A 25,779-nucleotide genomic window follows, 5' to 3' on the forward strand; every position below is an offset into this window, starting at 1 on the left:
TGGTGGTACTCTTCTAAATGTTGTCGATCCAAAGTCTGACTACATGTTCTTTCTGCACCTAGATTTGGGATCATGTAAGCAAAAGGAGCTGTGTCTGGTGCAGCTTGCTTTGAGAGTAGAGCTTGGAAGAATGCACACTGAGAGTAGCTCTGATTCATAATTGGTAAGTATAAATTTAGCAACGGCGCCGCAGTTTCAAGTCCTCTTGGCCCTGAATTGCGATGATCTGTAGCGAGAACTAAATAAGTTAGAGATTGATGCAAGGATGCTCCTTGTGATGATATAGTTTTGTGTCCACAACCGTCATCCAAAATATTAAATTTGGAGATTCAAACTGTGCGCATAGATCATGGTTTGTCAAATTGAAGGAGATCGTTCAATAATTTAATTTTGTGCTTCCCTTTTCTGTGCAAATATCGGAGAGGCACATCTTGGCCCGGGTGATCAATCTGCATGTCATTGTTACGGCAAGTGAAAAGTGCTTAGAAGATACTCCTGTCTGAAAAAGCTGTCCCTCAAATGGATGTATCTAGCTCTAATTTGATGCTAGCTTTTTCGGACGGAGGGAGTATTTAGTAGAACTCAGAATAGTCGTCAGGTACATGTCGTTAGGTGCTAATCCTCTGCACATCCACGTCTGTAGCATAATTCACGTAATAAGAAGGCCTGAACTGCAGAGGCCTTTGCAAGAATGAACAATGTGAGCATCCTCGTCGAGAACTCAGACTTCTGGATTGGCCCTCGTGCCGAGGCTGTGCCCCTTTGCCGCCCCTAACTTCTGATCTTCTCTTCCAACCCCCTCGCTGGCCCCTCTCCGACCAATCTCCGGCGGCCATGGTGGTCGGCGGTGAGCAGGAGCGGGCGTCACAACTCTCAATATAATCCTATATACTTTCAGCATAAATCAATACATATATGACCACACAGAACTGGCAACAAAAATTCGGGATGGGGTGGACCAAGTGTTGGCAATTACGCATATGAATGTTGTGACCATACAAACAGAGATATAGGGGCCACCCGAATGCCAAAGTCCAATTTTTGCCTTCAGTATCGACATCCAAAGGGGCCGTAAAGGATAAAAGGGACAATAACGTACACAATCAATCACTCCAATGACCATTGTTGTCCAATTTCACTGACACTCGGGTTAAAAAAAACATAAAGAATGGCGATTAAAAGACGAAGAACAATATCTCATTTGAACAACATTTGTCTATGTTAATCATTATCCAAACTAGGGCAATATCACATCTTAAGAAACAAACAAGAGAAAAGAAATCAAAGTAAAAAATCATATGAAATATGATATGATATAAACATTATCCTTGCTATTCCTGCATCAAGGGGGAGTACGATTCATGGAATAATTTCTTAGATGTACCGTCCTATCCCAGGTGTTGGGACTCCTTTTGACGGGATCAGTGGAATCTTTATGATCAAAACCCTGAATCTTATCCGGTTTCACCTATAAGAGCGGTTTTTATGTCTGCAATTTTCTTTTTGGGTTTTTTTTCTGCTTTTTCCCTTTTATTTTCCTTCCTTTCCTTTTAATTCGTTCACATTTTTTGCGAATGTAATTCATTCACAATTAAATAATATATTTTTAATTTCATGAACTTAATTTGCTGAAAACATTTTTAACAATTTGTGAACATTTTTACCTAAATGCCAGAACATTTTGTGCATTTTGAGATTTTTTTAAACATGTTTTAAGTTCGTCAACATTTTTTTGAAATGTCAGACTTTTCAAATTGTGTTTTTTTAGTTGATGATCTTTTTATTTCCAGAACGTTTTGAAATTTGTTATGTTTTTTAATTCACTAACTTTTTTGGAATTTATAAACCTTTTTTATATTTGCAATTTATTTGAATTTTTGAATATATTTTTTGTTTTCTAGATTTTATTGAAATTGTGAACATTTATGAAATTCATGAACATTTTACGAATTTCAAAAACATTGTCATTATTTGAAATCCGTGAACATTTGAATTTTGAAATATTTTTAAATTCACAAATATATTTTGTTTTTGAGGAAATTTTTTAATCTATGATTTTGTTACAACATGTAAGAATTTAATATTTTTTACATACTCCTAAAATTATAGGATGATTAAATTAAACTAGATAAAAGTCCGCCATGTTATTCGGAGTTCAATTCAGGCATTTTTCGACTTTTTCGGTAACCCCGTTGTGGAAAGTCCGCTATGTCATTCAGCGTCCAGTTCAGGCGTTGGTTGACTTTTCCATTAAATACCATTGTGGAAAGTCCGACATGTCTACTTCAGTCTCTGATGAGAGCGACACGGGATGTGTCTATTCCGAAGAGCCCCAAATATGACGATTCGGTATTACCAAAATATTCAATTCTGGTCCAGAGTTCTTTTGTTATAGATTTACCTTCTGTGACTAATTGTTATTCCTATGGATCTAAATTGTACTTGCTAAGAAATCATTACTCACTCTTGTTTGTTTCTTTGTTGGATATTATTTGGATTTCAGGTACACCGAGTAGTGAAATGCATGGGCAAGGGAGTAGCATCACTACATCACTTGAGCACACCATATACCTTCATACAATCCTTAGACGACAGTCAAATTGTTATGTGCTAGTTGTAGTATAACAATTGGATAATATTCATCTACCTCCCGCGAGTCTTTTGTCGCTTAAGTTATGCTACTGATTATTTTGATATATGTCTATTTGTGTGACATGGGTGTCCGTTTAAACAAGATAAATCCTGCCGAAACTTCTAAATATTCCAAGATTTTGTATTATTAAATTTGTGTGGTAGCACTGCAAGGTTGAGTTAAAATCCGGTGCGCTACAGTACATGGTGTACAGATGTACATCTATTATTCTATTTTAAAAAGAGTATATAGGTTCATCTGTTAAACCATATGGTTTAACAAATACCATTGTGGAGTATATGATTGAATTAGTACATGGATGCTCCAAAGACCGAGTATATCTTAAACAATTCCTTGCATATAATTAAATTTGTACTCTAGAATTTTCTGCATATATGTTTTCCTAATCATACAGTACAACAACCACTATTACGATATTTGTCAAACCATATGTTTTAGAGATATATGTAACATAGATATGTATATAATTTACATAAGTATGAAACACTATTTACAAAATCAATTTTGTTACAAATTACAAATTGAATTCAGCACAACACATGAGTATTTTTCAGTAATATATATTCCAAATATATAATAAATATAGAATACAATTAATATTTAACTTTGATATATTGTTAAGTATGCCAAATAAGTAATAAAACTATAATCCTTAACACAGTAGGATGATAAGTATAAAATTTTAGTATAAAATATGTTATAAACTCTAAGTCAAAGGGTCGATTGGACCCATGAAAAAGTAGATAATTTTAATATGACATTTGGAACAAAATTGTATCATCAGTAACATAAAACATAACTTAGCAAGATAAACTCCACATGCACACTATTTACAACAAATAAAGATTTTTTTGGCGACTGAAGTAAACAACGCCCACTTCTTAGTGCATCACGTCTATAACCTTGTGTCACGAGCTCATTCTGTTCATATTCCACAAGAGAAGCCAGAGGCCTGACAGACATCTTGCAATGGCTGACACCCATGAGAATGCGTTCATCCACACCCGGCATGGTCTCAACAGCCTTGGAGAGTACCTCGTGGAAGTTATTTTGGTTCAACTCAGTGGCACAACTCGGCTTGAGGTGAACCATTGATATGATCATATCAAATACAATGTTCAAAATTATCCAGTCTTGAGTGGTAGCATTCTTGTTCATTTCTATTATCTTATTGAGCTTGTTCATCACTGATGCATTGACATGGTCAGAGATGACACCACTAGAATCTTCTCCATTGATCTTTTTGCATGTCTCCACCATGAGAGACAGGGGCGGACCCAGGACAAAAATGACCTGAGGTCCCATGTTTATCAATCCTTATATTATTTAAGGAGGTTTTGGTTGAATGCACACATTTAATGGCATTCACAATGTATTGATTCTTCCATTGTACTACCAATGATAATGTGTTTGTGATTAGCAATATAGTGGATATAACCCGTAAGTACAGCACAAAAATCAAAAGACTGGAAATAAACGAGAAGACCACATGTTTGCCTTCTGTTTATGTCATCGTTGTCTTCTTCTTCCATATATTTTAGCACTTTGACAATTGTAGGAACATATAAGTCAAACTCTTAGTTTTGTAGTGAGAACTTCATAGAGTATCTACAAAAGGAAAAAAAACTATGAATCATGTGTACATACTATTGGGGAATGGCGGTTAAAAGACGAAGAACAATATCTCATTTGAACAACATTTGTCTATGTTAATCATTATCCGAAGTAGGGCAATATCACATCTTATAAGAAACAAACAAGAAAAAATAAATCAAAGTAAAAAACTCATATGAAATATGATACGATATAAATATTATCCTTGCTATTCCTGCATCAAGGGGGAGTATGATTCATGGAATAATTTCTTAGATGTACCGTCCTATCCCAGGTGTTGGGACTCCTTTTGACGGGATCAATGGAATCTTTATGATCAAAACTCTGAATCTGATCCGGTTTCACCTATAAGAGCGGTTTTTATTTCTGCAATTTTCTTTTCGGGTTTTTCCTTTCATTTTCCTTCCTTTTAGTTCATTCACAATTAAATAATATATTTTGAATTTCATCAACTTAATTTTCTGAAAACATTTTTAACAATTTGTGAACATTTTTACCTAAATGCCAGAACATTTTGTGCATTTTGGGATTTTTTAAACATATTTTAAGTTCGTCAACATTTTTTTGAAAAGTCAGACTTTTCAAGTTGTGTTTTTTTAGTTGACGAACTTTTTTATTTCATGAACATTTTAATTTTTTTATATTTTCTAATTCACTAACTTTTTTGTAATTTATAAACATTTTTTATATTTCCGATTTATCTGAATTGATGAATACTTTTTTGTTTTCTAGATTTTTATTGAAATTGTGAACATTTTACGAATTTCACAAACATTGTCATTATTTGAAATCTGTGAACATTTTTGAATTTTTAAATATTTTTAAATTCACAAATATATTTTGTTTTTGAGGAAATTTTTTGAATCTATGATTTTATTACAACATGTAAGAATTTATTATTTTTGATAATTGTTTTTTAAAGGATATTTTGTATAAAAATTAAAAGGTAGTGAAAACAGAAAACAAAAGGGAAAATATACACGTAATAAAAGAAAATGGCGCCCGCGCCCCTTAATGGGCTGGACATTTTTTGGTTTCAAGGACATTTTTTGAATCTACGATTTTAGTTTAAAATATGGAATCATTTCTCTATTTGTTATAAATTTTAAAAAGTAGTAAAAACAGAAAATAATAAAGTGAAAACGTAAACGTAAAAGAAAATGGCGCCTGCGCCCCGTGGGCTGGACCAAATCGCGCAGGGGAGTGCGCGTTTGGTAGGTGTTCTCCGGCCCGCGCGACGATTAGGTGGGTCGCAGGCGAGAGCGGCGACAAGCCCTCAAAAAAAAAAAGACGAGACCGGCGACCGAGCAGGCAGGGAGGCCGGCGGCGACCACGACGGCGACCGGCGGCTGCGCAGGTGCTTTCCTCCCCTTTTCCCCATCTCCGCCCCCTCCCGCATCCCTGCTCCCGTCGCTCCTTCCCTCCGCCATGGAGGTCAGCGGCGCCCCAGGACCGGCGGGCGCCTTTCCCCTGTGCCACACCCCGCCCGCCGTGCCCGCCATCCTGTCCCACGCCCCTGCCGTCCTTCCTGCCCGCCCTGCCATCCTCCATGCCCGCCCCTCACGTCCAGCCCTCTGCTTAGCTCCTCTTATGCCGCCACTACTGCATCTCTGACACTAGCGGTATTATGCAGCAGCCACTGGTTCGTTAATGCATTCTTGATGTTTCAGGGTGTTAAATTGGTCTTAAGCTTCAATCTAGTATTGCAGATCATCACACCATGTTCACCGTTTCTTGCTCAGTGATTGATGTCTTATCAGATTTGTTATCGGGCCCAAATTGCAAACTGTACTTCCACCAATCTAGCTTTGCTTATCAGATACATAACGAAACAAACTTGCAACTAGCATATCATACTGAGAAGTCTTAAAACTTAGAACAAGGATAAAAGAAGGAAGAAAGACAGAAAGATAGGGTTAGTCCGTAGTACTTAATATGCATAAGTTGGTGGCTATGTTTTTAAGGCGTCTCTAAGGCGAGGCGACGCCTAGGCGTCGAGGCGCCCCCCCCCCCCCCCCCCCCCCCCCCCCAGCGCTTTGCAAATATGTCCGCTTTAGGCGTCGAGGCGCCCCCCCAGCGCCTTAAAGCAAAGCGTCGCCTTAAAAACATAGGTTGGTGGAACTCAAGTGTCCATCAGCCTGGAGCCCTGGACATTGGTACTAGCATATTAGTGTTCCATAGTTTGAGGTGACTAAGCCGGGCTGGGAGCACTCTCATGCCGATGGAGGGATTTACTTACCGGACATTGGAAACCTCCTGCTACGTGCTTTACCACTTCAGCCCAGCTAGGATCTTCCAATAAATGGTGGCGACGTAATCTACTTTCTGCTCCCAAGGTGCGAGCTCTGTGAATGTTATTTTCCAACTCAATTGGAAATCATGTTGATGATTATATTTCCACAAAACAACCAGAACAGTTTGGTTTTAAATACAAGAAGCATTTAAATAGCATGTAGAACCAGTTCTTGCACAACATGAGGAAGCACCAACTTATCACCCCATTTCCTGTTTTCCTTAGAACATATAGATATGACGTGTATGCAGCAGCCCAGTCCACTAATTATTCAGATTGCATTGCAAACGCCCTTTTATACATTCTAAGCTTTTAATTTTTCATCCAGGTGGCTGCACATATCCTCCAGAATTTTACCTTCTATTTTACTAGCGCACCATCGCCACAACCGGCGCCTCTGCTGCCGCCTCAGTGGACTTGAACTCCGACGATGACTCAGACTCCGAGTTCGACGAGGACCTCCAGGAGGATCTTGACCTGGTCCGCCGCTCCTGCATCATTGCCGGCGCTGACCCAGACGCCGCCGTCGCACAGGCCTCCTCCTATCTCGTCGCCCCTGCGACGACACAGCGGTGGCGGCAACTGATGGCTTGTCGGACAAGGAGGAGGAGGACGAGGACCTCGCCCTCGTTCGCAGCATCCGCGAGAACCTTCACCTGAACAAGGCCTCGCCCTCCTCGCCGCGCCCGATCTGCATCTGGCCGCCTTCCGACACGGAGGATGATGAAGAGGATGGCCTCGAGACGCTCCGCGCGATACAGCGCCGCTTCTCACACTACCATTCTGGTGAGACCACTCACGATCCGGTTCTTCCCAGTTCCAGTTTGGAAGTGCCTGGTGAGTGTTTTCGGCTTGTTCGGGACTTTGTGTGCATTCGCATTTCTTCTGTGTATGGACATGTCTGTTTGATGGTACATCAAGGATAGTACGATATAGCCTGGTAATCCCTATTCTAGATAGATATCTCAAAATACCATGAGAAACTTCCAAGCTGAATTTTGATTACATTTAATCATAAAATATTCAGTGCATTTCGTTTGGTATGAAAGAAGTATCTGATTGCCATTTTTGAGTATTTCTGATTTTATACTGTTCTGAATTTTATGTAGCAATGATGTCTTATAAAGGCTAGTAACTAAAACATGCTACATCTGTAGTAACTTCCATACAGTGTTAGCTTTGAATGTTAAACTATGGGCTGTGCTAACACAATATGTAGTGTTATCCTGATACTAGAATTGCAATGCATGAGAATAACCCATTACAAACTCTGTCGACAAATTAGATGCAATATATGGTTGATTTTCTGATTCACGAGTTATTACATGTAAGCAGAACCCTTTTCTCTTGAAGACACGCGTACCAGTATATAATCGAAAACTCAACATATACAATGTTATCATAATTCCTGAATAGTGTAAAAAGGCATATATGTCGATACATAAAGGGTCCCTTAATCTTTATTTACCTACTGAAGGTACCTCCACTGGTCCATTGGAAAACATGAAAAATGAGGCATCGAAAGAAGGGGACGATGAATTTATTGCACATCGACCTGGTGAAGAGGATGTACAGAACAAAAACATGAAAGCTCTCACTCAAACTGGGTTCCCCAAAGCTGCACTGTTGTTAGTAGATGCTCTCAAGAAGAACAGAGCATGCCAGAAGTTTATTAGAAGGAAGATGATTAACATTGAAGCAAAGATTGAAGTAAATAAGGATCTTAGGGATCGCGTCAAATGCCTTATGGACTATCAGTTAAGCTGCAGAAGATCATTTAGCAATTTTTTATGCCACAAGGTGGATCCTCGTGTTCGATTGATTTCCTCTAAAAAACAAACCGCACAATCCGCAATGGTAATAACGTCAGTATTTACAGCTGTGTATTGTATATTAGATAACATATATAATCACCTTATGATATATAGACTTATAGAGCACTTGTACCTTCTGTTGTTGATGTTCCTATTTGTTCTCTGAAAACGCCACGTAGTTATTAACTTTCATTACAGATTTTTCTACACCCACGCTTGTTTCCTGCATAAGATAGTTGTAAATACCTGTATGAAAAGGCGAATAGGTTTCGTATCCTAGTGCAAGTAGGAATGACATATGTTGGTGGTTTAAGTGTGTCACCTGTGCTATTATTTTCATTGCTCTCTTCAGGCAATGTTCCCTGAGATTATGTGATTGTTTGATTAGTAGAAATTCAAATATGAAATAGCATCCATTTGGATCTGGTAATCATCTACAACAAATTTTCATTGAATCGGACTTGCATATGTTGATTAGCAGGGTAGATCTCTATTGTATAAGAAGCTAGATGTTGATTTGCAACTATGTTGTGATAGCATTTTCAGTCATGTTGAGTCTGTTGACTAAATTACTTAAGATCCTTTTCTTGTTAACATGTATGTATTTTGTAGAATTTAATTGAATTGCTGTTCTTTATTTTAGGGATATTGAATTGCTATTCTATCACACTTAAATCAATTTATTTATTAGACAGATCAATTCTAAATATTGTTTCTATTGTACACGTACATATTCTTCCTCTGTTGCCCGAACCATTGTTTTCCATTTCATAATGGAGAGAATGGTACATAAAAACATAGTAGCTCGCGGATCATGGGAATATAGTCACATATTGCTCTGTCATGTGCATGAACATGACTCTCAAGTGATTATCTTTCTTGATTTTTAGGAACAGATAATATGGCACTTACAAAAGAGTATTCTATTCTTGCAGAATAAATGTAAGATGTCTCCATTACTTCTTGGCCCAGCTGAGAACCCTCATATTGAAAAGTACAAGTAGTTCTGAAGCAATTCCCAATGTCGCTTCAGAAGCATTCATGGTCAGATACAGAGAAAGACAGGCTTGCTAAAGGAATAAAGCAGCAGTATCAGGAAATGTTAATTAAGGACTCCATGAAGAATGGAAGGTTTGTCGAATTATTGAACTCTTTGCACCAATGTAGCATTTTCATCTTCTATTTCGGTCATGGATCTTGAATCATGACTTAATCACTTAATATCACATTGAACAACCCATTGTCATAGTTTATCAATTATTCTTTGCTAACACTTGAAGAGCACCCCTTTTTAAGCTTCAAGAGTGTTAAAAGTTTTGTACTCCCTATGTCCCAAAATAAGTGTCGTTGATTTAGCACAACTTTATACTAACTTTGTACTAAATCAACGACACTTATTTTGGTACGGAGGGAGTATCTGGTTCTAATAGCTATTTTCCATTTTTCTTGATGGTTTTCTATCAATATGAATTCAATGGGTTCCTGACTGAACTGTCTATAAATTATGAATTGACAGTCTTTATAGTCTCTATAGTTGTGCTACTGGGGTATTTGTTTTCCGCAAATTGAGATGTGGGTTTGATGCCAAACTTATGAGTTTTAATGTAATTTTACATGGTCTTCTGCTAGAAGATTTGACATGCAATCTTATTCTGTTATTCCTTTTTCGTTCTGCAGTTCCAGTGGTGACTTCAGTGCTGTAGATATGGCTTATGCACTGACGAACGCTGGGGGTAATTTTGAGGCGACTCCTGAGATTCTCCGGTCAGTCTTGCCATTAGTAAACTGGGACTATATCGCTGCTATGTACCTGCCTGGTCGATCCGGTGCTGAATGCGAATCAAGGTACTTTCCCTCTAGAAGATTTTTTTCCCTTCTAGCGCACGGAGCAATTTTCATTTCGCTCATCTTGCAAAAGTTTCACCAGATCTTACTTTGCCATCTCTCCTGATATTGTCATTTAACGTTTCTGCAATATGTGTCTGCATCTGTGTTTTCAATTGGTTAGTCCTAATTCAAGAAATTGTAATTTTATTCTCTAGGTGGCTAAACTATGACGATCCACTGATTAATCACAACGCCTGGACTGCATGTGAGGAGAAAAGACTTATACTAACTGTCCAAGAAAAAGGAATGCATAACTGGATTAATATTGCAGTTGCGTTGGGTACACAGAGAACACCTTTCCAGTGCCTTGCCCGTTATCAACGCAGTCTTAGTCCCCACATATTGAAGTATAGCAGCACACCAAAGACTCAAGTTGTCGATTAGGTACAAGCTTATATATCTTTGTATCTTATATTAATGCTATATACGTAGTACTGACATCATGTTGTTTATGGCGAATGCTTTTGTGACTGCAGATGGCAATCAGTGACCAGTTTGGTTTCTTCTCTTCTACAGAGAGTTTCTTTTTTCCTCCATCAATATTGGTGGCCGCTCTAACTTTCTGAAGCTAGAGAAAAAGAAGACACAGGGGCAAAGGTTGTAAACATATCAAGTATGGTTTTACAGGCATAAGAGAGGATAAACTTTCTCATCTAGTCATTTTGCTTGTGTCTAGCAGGGTTATGAGCTGAAGGCGCATCAACTTGGCTTGCCCAAGGCTCTGTCTGATACAGTAGTTTGTGTTAAATTTCTGACCGAGTTGAGCAGAGCAATTTAAGACTAATTCATACCATGCTGTAAATTTGTTGCGCAAACAAACTGATGAACCAACAACTAAATTAAAACTTGGGCATACGAAACGACCAAGGGCTCCAGCCAAGTATCATCACAGTCACCAACATGGTAGTAGACACAAATCACCTAGCAACGGCGGCTTTAACTTGGGTGTTTTACCTGCTCTAGCATGGTTGATGGTATTTTTACAGAACTAACAAAAAACTGCCAACAATTTGTTCTGCACCGATAGGGTTTTTGTGTTGGTTTGCCTGGTCGTTTGGCACAGAAAAATAAACACGCTCCAAGTGCTAGCTTCAGTTGGGTTCAAACAAACAAAGTGCAATCAATCAAGGATATGGGCACCAAAGTAAATTACAAAAGGGGATAATTGAGAGAAGGGGTGGGAAATGTGGGTGGGCCACACCACATATTCTTTCAACCATTCGATCTTCATTTCCTCCTTAGTTGTCAGTCGCTGTTGTCGTTAGATCTTCATCCATTCAACGTATGTATATAGCGGGTGATAAGACATTCTCGTCTTACGCACTGTTTGGCAAATAAAGAGACAAAACATGCTAATGAATTTTCTCCAACTCTTATCTCTAACAATTTATGTTTACATGCTCCTAAAATTATAGGATGTTTAAATTATAGATTCATCTCCAATCTCAATTTCTCAGTGTTCCTCGATTTGTGAAACAGAGACTGGCATGGCTCTACGTGTAGCAGTACATGTTGAGATTTGCCGGAGCCTCTAGCATATACTCCCTTTGTTCCTAAATATTTGTCTTTCTAGACATTTCAAATGACTACTACATACAGATGTATGTAGACATATTTTAGAGTGTAGATTCACTCATTTTACTCCGTATGTAGTCACTTGTTGAAATGCCTAGAAAGACAAGTATTTAGGAACAGAGGGAGTACATCCGATTATCCATGTTGTAAAGTCCAAGTTTTTTTCTTTTTGAGTCTTCAGCACCGAACAAAGAATCAAGAGTCTTTTTTATGCTAAAAAAATGCTCAAAAAAAAGAAAGAATCAAGAGTCTTTTTTGATTGCAAATTTTTGTAGGTAGCTTACCAAGCTGACTGCTTGGTAAAAAGAATCAAGAATCTGATTTGGTTGAAACATCACTAGTACTTTTGGTTTGGTAGGAGGAACACGAGCTGCTAGCCTTAGCTAGTAATTTTGGCACAGCATCATGTGATTCACTCGTACTAGTCCCTGCCTTTATTCCATCTGGCTCTATCTTTAATTAATTGACACAATGAAGCTACAGTTGCAGTACATATATGACTCAGATATTGGAATTTAAGCTCTGATTTTTTTTTTGTGTACGCTCAGGGGTGGTTGTAGTACACACGGTGCACATGGAGCAATATATTAAACACCTTATTTTCGTTTGTTCTAGTAAAGTTACAGTTGAAGATAATTAAATCTGAAATTAACAAAAGCATGGACAGCACCTTTAGATATTTTATCACATACTCCCTCCGTCCCATGATATAAAAGCGTTTTTGGCATTACACTAGTGTCAAAAACACTCTTATATTATATGGGACGGAGAGAGCAGTACGCATTGCTATTTTTCGGAGTAGACAATATTTGCTCAGGTTCTGGTGTTGCTCCGTCAGGAGTTAAGCCGACAATGCACCGTTCTGCTCCATTGAATTTGAGGCAAGTACAAGACGACCTTGGTGTATTTTTGTGGTTTGCAAGTTGTTTTGGTTATTTTTGTGGTTCACCATTCTTATGTTGTTTGATCTTTCTGTGTTGTGGATACCTGTTCGGTTTCAGTGTTTTCTGCACTTGCAAGTTTCAGTTTTAAGCCCATACGTTCAGCTTTGACAGCTCAGTTCACGCATCAGTCGACTCTTTCGGTAACTGAAGTGTCCGCCATGTCATTCAGCGTCCAGTACAGGCATTGGTCGACTTCTCCGGTAAATACCGTTGTGGAAAGTCCGTCATGTCTGCTTCAATCTCCGATGACGATGAGAGTGACACAGGATGTGTCTATTCCGGAGAGCCCCAAATGTGATGATTCAGTATACCGAAATACTCAGTTCTGGTTCAGACTTCTTCTGTTATGGATTTACCTTCTGTGACTACTTTTTATTTCTATGGATCTAAATTGTACTTGCTGAGTAATCATTACTCACTCTTACTACCTTCGTCCTAGTTTATTAGTCCCCTCAGTATTTTGCGCCAAATTTTGACCATAGATTTAACTAAGAAAATAATAATGCATGTCACCAAAAATTATATAGTTAGATTCATATTTGAACATAGTATCCAGGGATATTATTTTTTGTTACATGCATTAACATTTTGTTAGTTAAATTTAAGGTCAAATTTTAGCATAAAATGTGAAGGGGGTCAATAAACCAGGACGGAGGTAGTATTTGTTTCTTTGTTGGATTTTATTTGGATTTCAAGTACACCAAGTAGTGAAATGCATGGGCAAGGGAGTAGCATCACTACATCACTTGAGTACAACATATACCTTCATATAATCCTTAGATGACACTCAAATGTTTATGTACTAGTTGTAGTATAACAATTGGATAATATTTATCTACCTTCTGCGAGTCTTTTGTCATTTAAGTTATGCTATTGATTATTCTGATATATATGTCTATTTGCATGACACGGGTGTCCATTTAAACAAGAGAAACCCTGCCGAAAATTCTAAATATTCCAAGATTTCGTAGTATTAGATTAGTGTGGTAGCTGCCAGGTTGAGTTAAAATCTGGGGCCTTGCAGTACATGGGTGTATAGATGTACACTCATTATTTCTATTTTTTACGGGAAAAACTTCCAATATATTCATCTTCAATCATAGTAGTACAACAAACATTAGAAATAATAAAAAATGCATCCAAATCCATGGACCACCTAGCTACGACTACAAGAATTGAAGTGAGTCGAAGGCGCGCCGCTGTCATCGCCCCTCCCTTGTCAGAGTCAAGCAAACTTTGTTGTTGTAGACAGTCGGAAAGTCGTCGCGTGCTAAGGCCCCATAGAACCAACGCACCAGAACATCAATCGCCGCGAATGAAGAGTGTAGATCAAAAGGATCCAACCCGAAGACACACGAACGAAGACGAATGACGAGCAAATTCGAGCAAATCCATCAAAGATAGATCCTTCGGAGACACATCTCCACATGCCCACCGATGATGCTAGATGCATCACTGGAACGGGGCTAGGTGGGAAGACCTTTATTCCATCTTCAGGGAGCCGCTGCCGTCTCACCTTCCCGAGCAGGACACAAACCTTAAAAAAGCTTGAAAAGATCTAAAAACGGAGCCCTCCCACCGGCAAGGGCCGAGATCCACTTCGCCTCCATGGCCCTAAGGCCACCGGAGACGGGACAGACCGGCGCCGGCGCCGGCGGAAGGCAGAGAACCCTAGCTTGGCGGCGGCTGGCTACACTACTTGCCTTCATTATTTCTATTTAAAAAAAGGTATATAGGTCCATCTAATAAACCATATGGTTTAGCAAATATATGATTAAATTAGTACACGGATGCTCCAAAAACGAATATAACTTAAGCAACAATTAAATTTGTACTCTAGAATTTTCTACATATATGTTTTTCTAATCATATAGTACAACCACTGTTACGATATTTGTCAAACCATATGTTTTAGCGATATATCTAACATAGATATGTATATAATTTACATAAGTATCAAACACTATTTTAAAAAACATTTTTGTTACAAAGTACAAATTGAATTTAGCGCAATGCATGAGTATTTTTCGGTACTATATATTACAAATATGTAATAAATAAATAATAGGATTAATATTGAACTTTATTGTGTTGTTAAGTATGCCAAATAAGTAATAAAACTATAATCCTTAACACGGTAGGATAATAAGTGTAAAATTTTAGTATAAAATATGTACAAACCTCGGGTCAAAGGGTTGGTTGGACCCATAAAAGAGGATATAATTTTAATTTGTCATTTGAAACAATATTTTATCATTTTCAGCATAAAAACAAAACTTAATAAAACAAACTGTACAAGCACACCATTTGCAAAAAATAAAAAAATTAGGACAAAAACAAGCAACACCCATTTCTTAGTGCATCACATCTCTAGCCTTGTGCCACGAACTCCATTTCACAAGGGAAGCCAAAGCCTTGACAGGCATCTCGTCATGGTTGCCACTCATGAGCATGCGTTCATACACACCCGACATGGTCTCAAGAGCCTGAATAACATGGCAGCCAACATTTTGCTCTCTTCTTCATTTTTCATAGTATTTTTTTCCTCGCTAGATAGTATTTAATTAACCACCTAGAACAATAATTTTAGCACAAAAAGCCAATTAGAAATGTTATAATCATAGTATTTTTTTTTGCAAGGATTAATCATATCACATATGATACTAATACAAATGAATGCAATGAAAATGATACATATCAATGCAATGCAAATAGGCAACAAAAACAGAGTACCCGACAATTGCTCATCAACAAAAATAGCATATTTGTATAATTACTTGTCAACAAGAATAATCTACTTCTAACATTACTCGTCTTTATAACTTCACAAGAACATTGGAGGAAGAATACTAAAATGACATGTATATGCAACCAAGAAAACCACCTTGGTAAAACAATTGATTTCGCCCTAAAATCACTCATGCCCAGGAGCCAAAAGCAACCATTTTGACCCATTTATCCATGTTTGAACTGCTAAGAATCCTTAGAGAAAATGAGAATAAGATTAAAACTAGGTGGATGCAGTGACAGAGAATTACCCTCGTCAATAGTTTGATTCCATCTTCCATGGTAAGTAGATCAATGTCGACTGTTGCACTTGAGACCCTAAACAAATCTGATGAGTCCTTCCCCGGCTTTTCTAATCACTCTTTTCTCTTTCTCTTCATTCTGTTCTGCCTCTATATCATTATCCTTAAGTACGATGTGATGCAGCCTCTCGAAGAAATTTTGTTTCATGCTTGTAGTTAACGCTAAAAAAAATTCAATTGCTTGTTCCTTTAGTTAATCAATGTCAACCTCCAAAATATGGAATAAATTTTGGACAACAATCTCATTACTTGACATGTCATTGTGCAGCTTTGTAGTGTCGTCTACAGGCCCAGGAGTGACAAGTCTGGTCACACCTGTGAGTGAATTGCTTAGCATCATAGTTGTGTCCCGTTCATGGCTGAATAAGTCTTGAGAGCTCAATGGTGTTGTGATCTTCCAGAGAAGCCGTTGATGCTTGATTATTTCTATGCACTTATCTTGGTCTCAGGTGATCTTTCAATAAGCGTAGAAAAATCAATTCTATATAAAAATAATGATACTTATTTTCCAAAGTATGTCTCTCAATCTAGCCTTCTTTATAGCTCTTCCCGTGCAAATGAGGAGGCTGTCGATCCATGATCCTCTCTTGGGTGATGGTACTACCCTTAGGGCATCTTCTTGGTTCTCCATGGACACTTGGATCACTATATTGCATAGAACTTTCAATGGCTATAATAAACCAAAGTGGACCCCTTCTTTGTAACGACACTTAAATATAATTGATTGGCACAATTTTCCCACATACCACTTCTTGGTCATCAATCAAATAAGTGTTCTTTTTTGTAGGAAAAATCAAATATGTGTTCAACGTTAAAGCACTCATAGGTGATACCCCTTCCTTCCTAAATGTAAGACATGATTGACTTTGCATGATCTTTGATGCATGACTTTTTGACCACTAATATATACCAAAGTACATGGATTGAACACGTATAAATGGCATTGTCATGTTTGTCTTGCAAAATAATGTTATTTCATATGTCTGTATACTTATGTGAAAATCATAGTCAAAATTGTGCAACGAAGACCAAAAAAGTCAACCAACCGGCGCCTTATATTTTGTGAAGAAGGGGGTATTTTTGTAGACCGGCACCATTCTCCCGTTAACAAACAAATCCAGTCATAACTAACCCACTCCACGCACCCATAAACAATCCTTTGATTCGTAGGATTTTCATAGTATTGCCATCCTATGGAATTTTTTCTATAGGTGTGTGATTTTGTAGGAATGCAATCCTTTGGAATCATTCCTATGGAAGAAGCTCCCGGGGAAAAAAAAATCTCATAGGATTCATTCATTATTTCTTCCAATCATATGAACCGAAGGAGCCCTTTGCCAAAACTGAAGCACCTCGTTCATCCCTTGGCCTCTTTGGTGCGAACAGAGCGTTGATCTAAAATCAGAATTTACATTTTATGCACGCGGACATTTGTGTGCTCTCAGTCTGCCCACTTCTTGTAAACCTATAAATAAGTTGATATTATTTTTGTGATCACAACGGCGCCCGTGGCCTAATGGATAAGGCGTCTGACTTCTAATCAGGCGATTGTGGGTTCGAGTCCCACCGGGCGTGCTTCTATTTTTGTTTTTCACGTTTTGCAAACACTTCATTTCTCCTGCGTTTTTTTCTTCTTCTTGTGGAAATATATTTGTTGACTAGCTATGAATCATCGACACTTACTTTGGGCTGCAAATTCTATCCCATCTGTTGGGTGAGCATGAGCACATATACTCGAATCTTTTTTAGTCAAGAAACTTGCCCGTCTAGCTCAAATCTATCTCATGTTCAAGAATCTTGTGCGAGAATCGTCCCTCTTGTTGCTTTCACGTGTGCACTCACGATGCAAAATTTACCTGGGTGCTGGCTTCATCATCGGCGATTTAAAATCCTACTGTTAATGTTTACGCACATGAAAAGTGATCGAGCTCGGAAAAAGAACAAAGATGTGCTTACTAATCTGTGAGGACGACCATTCAAAGTTTGGTATTACGACACAACATGTAGGAGGAGAAGGAAGATAAATGACGGAGGAGGAAGTGAGGGAGGTCGATTGGTGAGGCGCCGTCGCTCTCCAATTTGCAAAACAAAATACACCAAATCTAGGATGAAACGACAACAATAGTTTTAGAACTATCTTCCATCTTTTTTTTCATGGCACTCTTCCTTTGTCATGCTTGTCTTGGAAATGCTAGTGGATCACTCGCTTCGAAGACAAACACCATGCTACCTAGATGTGGCAATGGCAGATGAAGAGGGGGGGGGGGGGGACGAGGCATGACACAACACCGCCATATGTGAGAGATGGTGTAGGGCGACGGTAGGATTAACATCATGGGCGTGGGAGCCTACAACAAAGACCACAAAGATGCAGTGCATGGAGGTGGAGGTGGAGAGAGTGGCAATTCGTAAGAGAGTTACAAGATCAAAATAGGGTGAAAGAAGTGCCACTAAAATGAAGGCAAGCAAAGATTCAACAATCAACTGATCCACAGGCTAGAGCACTCGGTTTTGCTATTGAGAAAGGGTGGGATACTTTTACTGTTGGACGAACTTTGTAGGGTGAATCCCTTGACCTTTGGAATAGCTTGAAAACTATATGTGATGAAATTCAAATGAATGGGGGTAAACATCACATTAAGTGGATGCTGAGTCACTGACAATTGATAAGAAATTTACTGTTATATCCTTGTATTTGTTTTTGGTTAAATTTGACATTGGCTTCCCACATAATTTTTTTGTGGAAAACCAATGTCCTAGCTAAGATCAAAACCCTTTAGTGGCTCTTGACTAGAAAAAGCATTTTATGGCCAGGGACTATAAATCCTTTTGTGGCTCATTTTAAGATAATTTGCTTAAAAGGGGTTGGAAAGGTAATAAAAATTGTGCCTTTTGTGGTTAGAATGAGTTTATTGACCATTGGTTTTTTTTACTTGTTCGGCTGCTAGGTTGATGTGGATCCTGAAGAAATGTGCTTCTAATCTAAACTCTACTCCTAATTGTCTCAATGATTTCTTGGGTAGATGGATCTGATTATTCCCTAGACATGATAAGAAACTTGTTTTGGTTGGTGTTGCAACCATGTTTTGGACTATTTGGAGATGTAGAAATGACATTATGTTTGAAAGAAAAACTATTAGTGGCTCTTTAATCCTTGTGAGGTTATTGTGTTCGTCGGTCATCGATTGCCCAATTTTGCAGACAAAGCAGCCAGAAACAAGGGTGTTGAAGCTAGGAGCAAAGCTAGTCAAGCGAGTAACAAATGAAGTTTAGCGGGTGTCGCAAGGGTAGAGGCCGTGAGTTCTTCGGATTGGTGGTTGACAGATGGAGATACTATAGTTCCTGACTTGGCGCTCCATTGAAGTTGGAGCTTCTCTTGCTTGCTCCCCTAGTCCTGTGTTTTAGTTTTGTTAATTTGATGTTTTCTCGGAGTCAATTTTATCTGTTGGCGGGTTTCCAGCCTTGTCTGGCCTCTGGTCCTGGATCATGTTCTATTCCTGATGTGATGGTAGGTCTTCGTACCTCCAGTTTGTAATAGACTTAATCTTGAATATTTGTTGATGGCGCTTTAATCTCTTTGTATGAAATTGGAGGGGAATAAGGTCCCTTTTTTTGCTAAAAAAAGGGCACCTGGTTTTTTGCAAATTAATTAGGAAAATTATCTCCTACTTAATTAATGGATGGATGAGGCAAACCTTTTACCTCCGTCATGGAAAATAAAACAAGTCGGGGTTCATCGATTTTGTCCCCACTTTTACAGAATGTTTGCTATTTTTTTTGTTGGTAAATATCGGTCACCTAAAGTCATGACCGGAGTTGTTGACCTATTGACTGGAAACGTCAGGACTCGAGAAATTTCCAGACAACTGACGATGAGACAACCTCCTAATAAAAAGTTGCTCTCTCCGTCTTCGTTCACTTTTATAAGACGTTTTAGAAAGTTCAGGCAGCTTCTGAAACGGTTCAAAATCAGTTGTCTAAAACGTCTTAAAAAAACGGAGGGAGTACTAAGATACAACTCGCTGAACCTATCTAGCGCTGAGGTCAGGATGGAAAACTACTCAAGTGTACTTTAGCAGGCAAAATAAAAAATAAGAATCGCACGTGGAATGGATCACGTCGAAAGCAAAGGCAGCAACTCAAAACGAATAAGAAAAGAAAAGAAAAAAGGAAAGAAAGGAGTGAACGCCGCCCAGCCGACGCGTCCTTTTCGGTGCTCTCTCTGCTTCACCTTCACGCACGCACGCTTCCCCAATCCCATCCAGCAAGCAAGCAGCAGCCCCCGTCGCCGTCCGTCACCGTCGTCGTCGCCGCGGTCCAGCCCTCCGGTCGGCGCTGGTACGCTCCCCCGCCTCTCTCCCCGTTAACTTGCCCCCTCCCTCCTCGCCTCTCCTCCTCAGGGGCCCAGGCCGGGCCGAATTCCTCGCCCGCTCGTTCCCCTCCAGCCTAGTAGCCCCAGCAGCCCCCTTCGCCGGCCCCTGCCCCTGCTCTGGCGGGGGAGGGGTCCCGGCCGATTTGGCCCGGCGGTAGCTAGAGCCGATCGATCGATGCACCACCCACGGAGCCCCTGACGCTCCACTGTGGCTGCGATCCGTTCCATGGCCCGCACATCACGCATCACTCGCGCCAGCCCTTCTGCTCATGCTTGCTTGCTTGGCTGCCCGGCCCGGCGAATCCGTCAGTCAGTCGGCGCACTGCAAGTCTGCAACCGCCTAAGCCGACGCTCTGTCTGCTCTGCTCTGCTGTTATTTCACTGGGATGGATCTAGATTCCAGTCCAGTCCAGTCCGTTGCTGCTGTTGTTGTCACACCGCGCGCTCCTATCCTAGCGTGTACTAGCCAGAGCGCACTGCCGCCCAGTAACATTTTTTGCATAGTGCGTTGATCCAGGTTGCTGACGCGTAGGCGAAATCCGTGCGAGTTCTGCAGATCGTCGCCGGCAGACAATGTGGGGCGAGAGGGCTCATCACAGGCATGGGCACCATCACGACCACGTTCCGTCCGGGGGTTCCAAGGACCGGCAGCCCAAGTTCATAGCAGACAACTACAGCTCGGTAGATGAGGTGAGTGTCCTCTCTCCTTTTCTCATGCATATCAAGTGTTGACAGATTTCTCTGCTACTCCTGTTTGCTCTGAATCCTGCTGCTGCTTGTTGAGCATAATTTTTTACTGCAGAAAAAAATAAATAAGACAGAGGCCATCACCTGGCTTATTACTCTAGTATTTGCTTAGTTATTAAAACCTTAGGACATTGCACAAACCTGTTATTCAATGTTTTAAACTGTTTCTCCGACGTTGAGAAATAAGACAGAGACAATCTGCAGGATAAACGTTGAGAAATGCCATATCCTGGCAGGGAATAAACTGTTTTCCCCATATGCCACATGCCCAAATCTGCATAACATAAACTGTTTCTCCGAGCCACAGATTTCCCTTCTGTATTGTTGCTCACAGTAAACATTGTTGAAGTGCTTTCAGCTACCTCAATTCCTTTTAAAAATAAGTAATCATATCGTTTGCATTCTCTACCACGATGTAATTTGCTACTATTCCGATATATATGAAGGTCATTGCTGCATTGAGAGAAGCTGGGCTTGAATCATCAAATCTAATTCTTGGCATCGACTTCACCAAAAGCAATGAATGGTCAGGTAATGTTACTTCTGTATCACTGTCACATCAGATCTGCTGTTTTACCCAACAAGATCCCTGTCGTTTAAGTGAATAAGTATTCTTCTGAATTTCTGTAGGTAGGCATTCCTTTGGAAGAAAATCTCTGCATGCCATTAGTGGCACTCCAAATCCATATGAGCAAGCCATCTCTATAATTGGGCGAACACTATCACCTTTTGATGATGATAACTTGATACCATGCTTTGGATTTGGTGATGGTAAGTATTCGCTTCACTGTTTTTAACTTTCCCATTTTAACTTTGCTCGAGGGAAATCATGTACTTCTTTTATGACTTGATAAAATGTGATTCAACCTGTAGCTTCTACGCATGATCATTCTGTCTTCAGCTTTTACCAAGAAAACCGTCCTTGCCGTGGTTTTGAGGAGGTTCTTGACAGATACAGACAAATTGTTCCACATTTGAACCTTTCAGGTAAATAAGGCTTATTCCCTCTTTTCCTTCAACAGAGATTCTGGGATTGTAAAACCATAACAAATATGAGTTTTTATCTGCCTCGGTAACTTTGACAGTGGAGACAGTCTTTTTCTAATCAACAAACTGTTTTTAGGATGACTTATGTTTTAAAGTAACCATATAGTGCTATGCTTTGTTTCCTTGCTTACTTATTTGATGACGTGCACGCCAGGCCTCCCCACCCCTCTCTGCAGTGATGGATAGCTAGCTCTACAGTTTTTTGTTTTCTGGTTCTGTTTTCTGTCTCGTTACCAGTTCCTTTCGGCTAGCTTAGGTAGTTTTTGTTTTGTTTTCACTGGGCCGCTTGTACAGTTTGCGTCATCTTGACATTCCCTGCTAATGTAAAAAATGACATGAATTTTGGTGTTTGTTCGAGAAAACAACTTATTTGATGATGTCCTGAGATTACTGTACGATAGCACATAGTAACAAATAGCCCTGTCGGTGCTCAACTGTTCGGTGCATCTGTAAGTTTTTTACATCACTTGTTGATAAGATTTGCATCATTGTGATTGTTGCATCATGATTACATACATTATGTAATCTGTGAACATGGTGCGATAGCTATTTGACTAAGACAAAGGTGTTCGCAGTATAACTCATGTATTGTGTTTCGACTGAATAATAATGTGTCTATGATGCCGTCTCTGTTTGGGGGCAGCTGAATAGTTCACCAGCAATATTCAAATCTTCTGTTTGTTGCCTCATAATTTTGTTGAACTGTTCACTGTAGGACCAACTTCTTTTGCACCTCTTATCTACGCGGCGATGTCAGTTGTCGAAAGCAGTAACTGCCAATACCATGTCCTCGTCATCATAGCTGATGGACAGGTAATGTGTTTATCGTAGTAGTACAATTTTTTTATGAAACTGCAGCCATTCAGCGTGAGCCTCACTTTAGCAAAAGTTGTAGGTGACCACTTCAACTTCAGGTGGAAGATTAAGTCCACAAGAACAGGCAACTATACAAGCGATTGTTGATGCTAGGTAAATGCAGTTCATATATCGTTATTCAACTTGGTGTTGTATTATTACTAAAGCCTTTTTTGTTCGCTAGCTTCTATCCTCTTTCAATTGTGATGGTGGGGGTGGGCGATGGGCCATGGGATGCAATGCAGCATTTTGATGACTGTATTCCTGACAGAGCCTTCGACAATTTCCAGGTGTTTTAACAGTACTATTATGTTGCTTCAGTTCCAAATTTCTTCAGTGCCAAGAACAATGATTCTAACTGTGTGTCTTGGAGTTAATGATGCAAGGAGGCTGATGATTCCAATAAAAAGAAAATATCATACTGCATTGAGATTAATTTACTTTGTTCTTGGACTTGGAAGAATTTCTGATTTGCATTGCATTTATTTGTCTGTTGCTGTACTTATAACCTTGTTGATAAATTACTGCAGTTCGTGAACTTCACTGGTATCATGTCATCAAGCAAGGATATGTCAAAGAAGGAGGCCGCATTTGCGCTTGCAGCGCTGATGGAAATACCCACCCAATACAAAGCGACTCAAGGCCTCCGACCTCCAGAGTACTTGCTCTTCTTCATTCCTTGAGGCCCTGCATTAGTTATTCTTCGCATCCTTATGAAAGCGTTCATTTTCCGATCTTGTACTTAACACCTTAGCCTAACTAATCTATCAGGAGGCACGCACAAAACGCCAACCCTCCGAGGATCCTTCCCCCTCCCAGCAAAGTTCTTGAACGTGACAATATTGTCGCAGCTTCTCATACTCCAGCCGCAACCTCGCAGTCAACCGACGTTGGCTACACCGTTTCGGATGAAAAGGTTCGTGCACCTTGAGGCCAGTAACTCCGCCTCATATTCTTTTTACAGTTATGACCTTAACTCTTTTTTTTAACATGAAAGGTATGTCCCATCTGCTTAACGAATCCAAAGGACATGGCTTTCCAATGCGGCCATCTGGTGAGTCTCTAGCACCAAACTAACTCAACCTCTGAACATATAATGAAGCAGTTCACTGGAAAAATTGAGATGCAATGAAGTACTAGCTCCTTTGTTGGATGAGTACTCTGATCTAACCCTCCTCCTGTCTCCTTTTATGTCTGTCGCAAGACATGCAAGGAATGCGGGCCAACGCTATCGACATGCCCCTTGTGCCGCGCGCCAATCACTGTCCGTGTAAGGCTCTTTTCATAAAGATGATGCAGACTTCTGGAAGTGAAGAATCAGCCATTCATGCAATATGTTATCGGCAGTAATCAAGGAGCAAGAAGTTGGGCGGGCAAGGAGATATGTACATGTTCATAAAGCTTTACTGTATAACATGTCCAGCGCCAACTGTTTCGGCTGTCTGAGTCTGATGAATAATTTCCATCACCTCTTGTGCAGTTTATTCCTGTCATCTTGTAAAAAAAGTAGCAGCAGTAGTCGTAGTTGAAAATCGTGTTTTCCTGTAAAACCTAAATGAATCAATACTTCCTCCGTTTTTATTTAGTTCGCGTATTAGCTTTAGTCAAAGTCAAGCTTTGTAAACTTTGACCAATTTTATAAACAAAAATATTAACATATACGATAACAAATCAACATCATTAGATTTATTATTGAATGTACTTTCACATAGTATAAATTTGTTATGCTAAATGTTTATATTATTTTTTATAAACTTGGTCAAACTTTACGAAGTTTGACTTTAGTCAACTCTAATATACAGAGTAAATAAAAACGGAGGAAGTACTAGAAATAATTGTGGTTCAATATAATTTGCATCTTCATATCACCATCCTGATAGATTGGAGCGGATTTGGAGGTGTGGGGGTGTCTTTGGAGCGAATTTTTCTTTTTTACTCCAGCTAGCCATGGGCAAGTGTATTTAGGGATCGAGAGGGGCTGGAGTAAAAATTATCCTCCTCTAAAGCTTTTGAGGATCCATTAGGTGCTGGTTAGAGGAGGAAAAGCGAATTTATCCTCTAACGCTTGTAGGATGATCGTACGGTTAACACCATGGACGTGAGAGCCTACAGCAAAGACCATGAAGAGTCGTTGCGTGAATGCGGAGAGAGTGGCAGTGCGTAAAGGAGTTGCAACGATCAAATATAGGGTTGAAGGAAGCACCGCTAGAATTACGGTGAGCAGAGACAAAGCCATGTGCCATGCCCTCCTCGAGTCGAAAGGGAGAGTTCAAGCTTCCAAATTGTTTGTAATCCACGCTCAGCCGATCCACAAGCTAGAGGACTCGGTTTTCCGCTAATTAACGGTGCAAAATTTCTTTTTTTTTAACACAGAACAGATGCAAGCGCTCATATATACGTGCATACACTCTTCTTTATGAATGCACACACGCACACCCTAGCACCTCCGAAAGACTGAGCCGACGTATCATCTTTAGATTTTACAAAGTCATTATAGGCGGCTCGTAGTCGATGGAAATGTATCTTTCCACTGAACGCGCATTGCCGGTAATCCTGGAATAAATCCAGAATAAATACAATCACCTGGATTTGGACCCTGGTGGGCTGGAGATACCACTGTCCTCCTAACTATCCAATCATAGGTTGGTTCGCACCGAGCAATTCTTTTACGTATGCTTAATCAATGGATGGGCAAACCTTTAACCTTCGTTAGGAAAAATAAAACAGGCAGGAGCACTTTAGAAATGTTGAGCGCCCTCGGTGTTTGGTAAATCTCGGTCACCTAAAAAATGAAAGAAGTCCACGTAACCCTCTGAGGTTTCTTGAAACGGACAATTTACCCCCCGAAGTTTAAAACCGGGTAAATAACCCCCTGATCTTTCCCAAACC

The 25,779-nt window shown here is 39.7% G+C and overlaps 1 protein-coding gene, 1 non-coding gene and 1 pseudogene across 4 annotated transcripts; all 3 read left to right on the top strand.

The window, feature by feature from the left end:
- Window positions 1-5,427: 5,427 nt before the first annotated feature.
- On the top strand, window positions 5,428-11,121 carry LOC125547286 (annotated as a pseudogene).
- A 6,250-nt stretch (window positions 11,122-17,371) lies between these two features.
- Window positions 17,372-17,444, top strand: TRNAR-UCU. The gene has a single exon. It is a non-coding gene; the product is annotated as a tRNA-Arg (tRNA).
- A 2,606-nt stretch (window positions 17,445-20,050) lies between these two features.
- Window positions 20,051-24,475, top strand: LOC125546179 (E3 ubiquitin-protein ligase RGLG3-like). Of its 3 annotated transcripts, none has more exons than XM_048710352.1 (12): window positions 20,051-20,207; window positions 20,798-20,931; window positions 21,435-21,519; window positions 21,619-21,759; window positions 21,862-21,975; window positions 22,751-22,848; window positions 22,931-23,004; window positions 23,075-23,180; window positions 23,421-23,548; window positions 23,662-23,806; window positions 23,888-23,944; window positions 24,095-24,475. In XM_048710352.1, exons 2-12 carry the CDS (start codon window positions 20,815-20,817, stop codon window positions 24,176-24,178), a joined length of 1,149 nt encoding a protein of 382 aa, XP_048566309.1. In that variant the 5' UTR covers window positions 20,051-20,207; window positions 20,798-20,814; the 3' UTR covers window positions 24,179-24,475. The 3 variants fall into 3 exon arrangements, with proteins under 3 accessions (XP_048566309.1, XP_048566307.1, XP_048566308.1); XM_048710350.1 differs by having other exon boundaries at window positions 20,053-20,207; window positions 20,746-20,931; XM_048710351.1 differs by having other exon boundaries at window positions 20,053-20,207; window positions 20,759-20,931.
- Window positions 24,476-25,779: the final 1,304 nt, after the last annotated feature.

The sequence above is a fragment of the Triticum urartu genome, chromosome 3 (assembly GCF_003073215.2).
Source record: "Triticum urartu cultivar G1812 chromosome 3, Tu2.1, whole genome shotgun sequence".
Taxonomy (NCBI): domain Eukaryota; kingdom Viridiplantae; phylum Streptophyta; class Magnoliopsida; order Poales; family Poaceae; genus Triticum; species Triticum urartu.

What these genes read in the sequence shown, in the direction of transcription:
- LOC125546179 (XM_048710352.1), top strand. Translation starts at nt 20,815, where the DNA reads ATGTGGGGCGAGAGGGCTCATCACAGGCATGGGCACCATCACGACCAC. An exon ending in ATGCTTTGGATTTGGTGATG is followed by an intron (nt 21,760 to 21,861) that starts GTAAGTATTCGC and finishes TTCAACCTGTAG; the next exon opens with CTTCTACGCATGATCATTCT. An exon ending in CAAGCGATTGTTGATGCTAG is followed by an intron (nt 23,005 to 23,074) that starts GTAAATGCAGTT and finishes TTTGTTCGCTAG; the next exon opens with CTTCTATCCTCTTTCAATTG.